This window comes from Pleuronectes platessa, chromosome 10, assembly GCF_947347685.1.
Source record: "Pleuronectes platessa chromosome 10, fPlePla1.1, whole genome shotgun sequence".
NCBI lineage: Eukaryota > Metazoa > Chordata > Actinopteri > Pleuronectiformes > Pleuronectidae > Pleuronectes > Pleuronectes platessa.
This window is the reverse complement of record NC_070635.1, coordinates 12,066,370-12,074,059: the sequence shown is the minus strand read 5'-3', so window position 1 is coordinate 12,074,059 and position 7,690 is coordinate 12,066,370. Positions and strand designations below refer to the sequence as shown.

Below are 7,690 nucleotides of genomic sequence, written 5' to 3'. Positions count from 1 at the left end.
GGGTGGAGGTGCACTCGCTCTGCAGCCAGTAGAACATGCCAATAGTCCTTACTTTCGTCTGTGAGTAAAGTGATTTCTGACATCTCCTAAATGAGGCCCTGGGGGTGGAGGGGCCTGCAGCGAGATCACAGACCTGCTTTATGACTGTTTGCGCGAGTGGGAGAGTTAGAGACAGAGGTAATAGCTTGACGCTATAAGTGGGGCTGAGTCGATAAGTGATCTAGCTATACTGTCCAGCAGAGAATGAGGTGGGAGTCGCCAACGTAGAGTTTAGATGCCAGAATAAAAAAAAAGAAGCCACTGGGAGTTTACTGCTGCAGCTCTATGAAGGGATCAAATGATACCTCTGCTACAGATACACTGTAATAAATGAGCCACTGAGTGGAACAAGAGAGATAAGGAGCTGTTAAATTTGTTTAACTGCATTACCAATACATAGAAAGAGAAGGCAGATTTGGGTTTAAATGATTGAAGCCAAGGGAGAACATTTTTGTTATTGTCAACAATAAACACTATCAACTAGAAGGGCAATCAAAAAGGCTAATTGGCCACTTGATCAGCATATTGCATACGTATTGAGATCAGATCCATCCAGCTCGTTATCCAGGTCTGAACCAGATTTCACCTGTTCTTAGATATTAGCACTCACATGATCTCTTGTGAAAGTGAAAAAAGATCACTACTGATTCCCAGCATCCTGCGCTTACCTTGTCTGTCCGGATGCACAATTGTGTATGGCTGGCTGTGTTGCCGGTATGCATTTTTCCTATTAGTGTTTGTGTGTGTGTGTGTGTTTTTTGTTCCACCTTTGCAAGTGCTGGTTGATGGCTAAGCAGACGACAGATCCAGGCATGCACTCATAGCAGCTGTGTTTCTGAATGGATCCAGCGGCCATTGTTCTCCTGTCACTAACTCGTCTCTCAGGCCCAGGAGACACACCGCTGACATTTACCAGACTAGCCCCCCTCCCTCCCTCGAACCCCATACCCCCCACCCCAAGGCGAGCCTCACCCTCTCCTCACTGCTCCTCTCCCACCACCCCTTTCCTCTCTCCTGTCTCATTCTCGCTCTCCGTCTCCTCCTGTCTCTCTCTCTATGGCATGACACGCGTGGACGGATGTGTGCCGACGGTGTGAGTGTGCAAAACGGAGTGAGTGTTTGTGTTAGGCCCTTTAAGGCTATTAAGATAAGATTGGTAGGCCCAGAGTCCCTCATTACCCAGCAAGCATTGCTCCCTACATGGAATGGTAATTGGGAAGGGGAGAGAGAGGGATCGAGAGGGTTGGAGTGGAAGTGGAAATAATACGAGGATAAACGAGGGATAATTGGGCGGATTGAGAATAAGAGGAGCGATTGATCAGGTTGATTTGTGTCTGTAGAGAGAAGTGGTATGAATTGAGGGGGGGTTAAAGGTCACACACTCTCGTATGTGCAAACACGTATGTGCACAGACATGAAAAAAACAACACACACATTTTAAATGCATGAGGGGTTGTCCTTCAGAATGCGTTCCAACGTGAGCTTACATTTCACATGTTAACACGCACACAGGCATGTTAGAGCATGCAGGACAACTCAGAAGAGGCTTATAATTATAATGGTGTCATTATTTTGTCCTCTCCAAATCATTTGCAGGTTATCATTAGATTTTGTGTTTTGTTTTTTAAAACTATTTACAAGCTTTATGTTTGAGTATGCGTGTTCATGTGAGATTATGCATTTTAGTTCATCTTTATTGTCCCTCGACTTAAGTTTCCTTCACAAAGTGAAACACCAGCATCACCTACAGGACACAGATGTCAACAGCAACGTTCCCTGCTTTATTCACCACCTCTTCAACTTCTGAACCTGGTAAAAATATGAAGCTGCACATAACTGACCAAACAAAAAAATATGAAAGTAACCAGTTATAGAGTTTAATCACTACAGTTTTTATAAACTATGTTGTTTTTTATACATTTAATTTTGAATTAAATTTTGAATTAACTTAACCAAAGTCTGCTTTTAATCTGCAGTTAAATTAAACTCATGAATAAATGTGTGCTAATACATTGAATATGTTGTAAACTTGTTACAAAAATAATTCAATATAATGTATTACATTCATCACTGCCATCATTATGAAATTTAAATTCCCTTGAAGTGTTCTGTTAAGACTGTTTTCTCTCTGATGAGTCAAAGGCTTTAATAAGTCTGTAAGGGGCAGTGTTATCCTAAATAAGACACTGAGGTGACTGGAATCCCCAAAAATATAAAGGTAGTTCTTGTGAAAATTTTGATGAAACTTTCGACTGACAAACAAAGTGAGAGTTACTACACTGTATCAAGAGTTTGGGTGTTTCCTGGGATATAATAGAATAAAAGTGAGACAGCTAGCTGATCTAGGAAGAGACTTCCCAAGCAGATCTGGATATGAAGTTGAAACTGTGGATTTATATCACCATCAAGTGGTGGGACTGTGTACAGGCAGTTGCAGGATGTAAGCAGGGATAGTCAGATAATGATAACTATCTATTTGAAACAATGTATTTTTATTAATTTAAATAATGTTCACAATTGTATCTATACCTACTTGTATTTCAGGTACACATGTGCTGCAGTGTTCTAAAGCATCTGGGACTCGACTTGTGGGGACATCGTGACACAAATTCACAAATTAAAGCAAAGCTGCACAGTATTAAATTAATAATGTGTTCAGGAAGTTCTTATAGGGCTGCAAAAACCTTTATACATTTTTAAACAGCATCTACATGTGGACCAGCACAAAAATACACAAATTATTAGTTGTGAAAAACATTTGCCAGATTTTTTACCAATTCAGAAACCAGGGACGCTGAGGTCATGTCTGTATTTATTTTGGGGAGTCCAACATATATAAAACATGGCTATTTCATTTGTTGATTTTTTGTATTTTTTAGATCCCATTAATTTAAATGTATCAACTTTATCCACAAAGATAAATAAATGATGCTGCAGCAGAAATTCAAGCCTGACAGTGTGGGAAAGAAAAACACTTAAGCCTAATATTATAAATAACATTTACAGAAAATGTAGTTAATAAAACAAAACCTGAACATCCAATTTATAATCCATAATTAATAATTATTATAAGTTTTTTTTATTTGAATTCTTAGTGTTAAAGGGACTCAAATCCTGGCTGTGGCCCTGGCAATAATTTTATTTTCAACTAAATATAAATATATGAATTGGTTTTGAGTCTATCCAGATTTGGTCAATAAGGTTATCTCATCCAGTTAATGGTTTTGTTTTTACATCATCACACCCAAGTATTCAAATCTGTCAGAGATTCTGTGTCAATTATTTAAAAAAAATCATTTTTATCAGCAGTGTTTATGAACCATGATCCACAATTGATCGATCCTTATTTCAGCACGTCTCGGCTCCTCATTGGTCGTTACTGTGACTGACTGAGGAGGGAGAAACCGGGCGAAACCATTCATCCAGCCAATACTTGCAACGACTAATATCTCAGATTACCGAGCAGGAGTAACAGCTAGACTCAGATTTAAAAGAGGATTATGGTCGTGTATCCGAATTAGATGGTTAGATTACCAGTCTGGGTAATTTAGGGCTGGATTAGCCTATTAATCACACGGTGAACCCCCCCAACGTCCGCGAGAATAAACAGCCGAGCAGCCAATTATGATGCGGAGATGATTTCAGTGAAGCTGCGATGGAGACCTGCGGAGAAACAGGGATGGAAACAGAAATGAGGATATGGTTTGATATCAGCTCGGTTCAGTAGTTGTACGTCGCTGTTTCATATTTAGATTATTGGCCATGGTTTTCCTGCGGAGGCTCGTGCAGCTGCTGCTGCTGCTGATCCAGGGCGGATGGTGGGGGGTCGCTCCGAGCCCCACCGACGAGGGAGCTCTCAGGGCCGGCCTCGGGGAGCACGGAGAGCCGGGGCACCAGGAGCACAAGGACTCGTACAGCACCTTTGCCTCCGAGTTCCTGGAGTCCAGATATCTGTCCGATGACGGTGAGAAGCTACAGCTCAGTTTACTGATGACTCCCAGCATGTGGGGTATTCGTTTACAGGTTATTTACATGCGGCCCAATGTCGATAATACAAGATAGAGACAAATAAACAGAGAATACAAGAAGAAAATTAATATGCGCTCTTTTTCTCATGTCTTGGATTCGACCTGTCCCCTGTGTAAGGCCTTTCAGCCTTTCAGCACCCAGGCCAGCTCCCTGCTGTTCGTACAAACTCTCTCTCTCTCTCTCTCTCTCTCTCTCTCTCTCTCTCTCTCTCTCTCTCTCTCTCACACACAAACAAACACACGTTTGTATTTAGTGAGGACACTCATTGACCTAGCCGCTTACCCTGCTAACCCTAAAACCAAGTCTTAACCCTCAAATAGCCCATTGAAGAAGTGAACCTAACCCTAACCCTCAAACAAACACACAAAAACACACACACACACACACACACACACACACACACACACACACACACACACTCACACTCACCGTACTGATGGTCTTCTTCTAGCTTGCCTATTTGAAAACAAGCATCAGATGTGTTTTTTGGTGTTGATTTGCAGGTTATCCGTTTCCCACCGCTCCCCCAGTGGATCCCTTTGCCAAGATCAAAGTCGTTGACTGTGGAGTCACCAAAGGCTGCATCAGGTCAGAGACAGAATCATCTTTTACCACCTCCTTCATTCTGGAAACAGAGCTCCTCTGCAGCTGTATTTCCCAGAACTGCTTTATCCTAGATTCTGTGGCCTGACTTCAGAGATCTGCTGCTAAACATGGAAACTTTCCACTGTGCTTGTTCTCTAAAACCTGAATAGAGCTTTACTTTGGCTCTTCATTAATATTCTGAATATTGTGAGCCAAATGTTTGACTGTGTGATATTTCAAGGTGAGTGAGATAACAACTGTCTGTCTTTGTCGCTATCCAGGTATGGGAAGCCAGGGTGTGATGCAGAGTCGTGCGACTACTTTCTGAGCTACCGTCGCATTGGCACAGACGTGGAGTATGAAATGAGTGCAGACACAGACGGCTGGGTGGCCGTGGGTTTTTCCTCTGACAAGAAAATGGTGAGCAGCCACACAACCTCTCTGACTGAAGTTCCTGTTATTCTTGTGTCTAGATCGGGCTAATACACATTTTGTTGTGTTTGCTTCAACATAATTAACCTTAGGTGCTGCATTATGCAACTCTGTAAGATCATACAGTCAGTTCAAATATTAACTACAGGAAAAGTAAGAATGTGGGCTTTTATTCCAAAAGTTTCCATAATGAGAAGCTTTGTATATATTGTATGATAAGACATTTAAAGGTAAGAACAAATTTAAGCATAAATCTTAGCGGCCACGATATATTAAAAGCAAATGTCTCCGTTCAGTTACAATATGTTGATTTTTATGACTTTGTTTCCTCTAATATCATTTATATTTTCCCGCTAAAATACAATTATTCACATGAAAATGTTATCAAGGGCTGAACTGCAAATTCATGTTCACACTAAGGCCAAAATGTTTGATGAGGTGTCACGCGTAGACATGATTTCTCTGTGAAGTCTCACAAGAAAGTTGGGAGTCACACTTATCAAGTGTTGAAAAAACACAACAGATAATTTTTGTACTTTACCATGAATGTATTATATTACATCCATGTAGTTTACACTGAAACCGTTTATTTAATAATCATATTTTTGGGGGGAATCAGATGTTTTTGAAGAGATAGGATCAATATATCAGTACAATCCCCAAACTCTAGTTTTTATTACATTTAAACTAAGAAGTGGAATAAATATGTAAAAATGTAATATCAGTTAAAGATGAGTTTGACATGAGGAAGCATTTTGCGGTCAAGGTCCTCATCCCTTGTTATTTCCTTTCTATATCCTCAGGGTGGAGACGATGTCATGGGCTGCGTCCATGATGACAATGGTCGTGTGCGGATTCATCACTTCTATAACGTCGGCCAGTGGGCGAAGGAGATCAAGAGGAACCCGGCCAGAGATGAGGAGGGAGTTTTCGAGAGCAATCGGGTGACCTGCCGTTTCAAACGGCCGCTCTATGTCCCCAGAGAGGAGACACTGGTGGACTTACACCTGTCGTGGTATTACCTGTTCGCATGGGGTCCCGCCATTCAAGGTGAGTCAAGCAGCAGCGTAAAGTCAAACCTTTTTATGTTTGTTTGTCATCTTACACTGTCTTACCTTTCCCGATAGGTTCCATCACGAGGCATGACATCGACAGCCCGCCCGTCAGCGACCACATGATCAGTATCTATAAGTACGAGGACATCTTCATGCCTTCCACAGCGTACCAGACCTTCAACTCCCCCCTCTGCTTACTGCTCATCGTAGCTCTCACCTTCTACCTACTGATGGGGACCCCATAATGAAGCACAGCAGACCACAGAGGAGGAGACGAAGCAGCAATAAAAACAAGTTGACATTTTTTAGATGCCACATTCAAGTGTGCACTTTGCACAAAGTGTTAGAGATTTTAAACACATAGAGAATATACTGTATATCCATTACTCTGAACTCACCCAGAGGATCCGGACCAATTATTAAACCTATATTGTATAAGTGTTATGTACTGGGGTCAGTACAAGAGCCCTGATAACAGAGTAGTATTTTAGTTTAAATAGGTCAACTACTTTAAGTATTTATCGTAACTTCCAAGTGTTAAAAAATTACAAGGGGTACACATTCACAAGTATTAAAAAATACTGCATGCACTGGGAAATCTAGGAATAATTAGGAAAAGCTAATGTTCACTGGTGATGAGAAGAATAAGACAGTGTGAGTCTTCCTGAGGACAAAAGAAACCAACCAACTCACAGCAGATACACAAACTCATGTGTCCCCTCACTCATGTTTAAACTGAAAATAAGAGTTTAATGGCCAAGGTCTGCCTACTGTATGTGTTTACAATTACAAACATTTTCATTAACTTAAAAAAAAAAAACATTTTCGTTTGACTCAACCTGACTCATACTTTCCCTTTTAGAACTTTTCCCCCAACTTTACCTCAACAGTGGCTGTTTGATTATCAGCACTGTTGCACTGTGACTGTGTTGCACAAACAGAGAGAGACTTCTACACAAGTTCGGCTGCGATTTCCAACGTGAGCAACAACATCACTGAACAGGAGGAAACTGAGGATCTAAGAATATTTTGCTTGGACATGGACTTATTTCCCCCTGTTATTGTAGCCTTTTGATCTCTATTAAAATGATTGGATATGTTGAGATTCCTCCTACTGAAACAATCTGCTATATTTGTTTATAATTATTACAAAATTAAGAATATAAAATAACATTATAAGCAAATACAGACATTGCTGTGTTTGAATTGCCGGCAAAAGAAATTGTCAAACAGTGAAAAAAATGATATATTTTAATAGAATTACAACTGAGGTCATGTGCCCAATATTTTGATGATAATAGTCTAAGTTACTTTGACTTCAGTTGGAAATCAGGTATGAAAATAAGTCTTCCAGATGAATGACCAGTGACTATAGATTATAACTTAAATATGTCAAATAAGAGCTGTAAGCACAAGCTTCTAACGACACTGGACCAAACATTTCATGACAATTACTGATTATGGCTGATTACATTAAAGCTGATATTATGTGATTATATCATGTTTATAATTGATCTGATTGTATAGAAGATATATTGTCTAACATTGTT

The 7,690-nt window shown here is 40.4% G+C and overlaps 1 protein-coding gene across 1 annotated transcript; it reads left to right on the top strand.

Moving 5' to 3' along the window:
• The first annotated feature begins 3,801 nt into the window (after nt 1–3,801).
• On the top strand, nt 3,802–7,611 carry LOC128449262 (DOMON domain-containing protein FRRS1L). The gene is made up of 5 exons (XM_053432334.1): nt 3,802–4,003; nt 4,572–4,656; nt 4,935–5,073; nt 5,889–6,135; nt 6,213–7,611. Exons 1-5 carry the CDS (start codon nt 3,802–3,804, stop codon nt 6,383–6,385), a joined length of 846 nt encoding a protein of 281 aa, XP_053288309.1. The 3' UTR covers nt 6,386–7,611.
• Nucleotides 7,612–7,690: the final 79 nt, after the last annotated feature.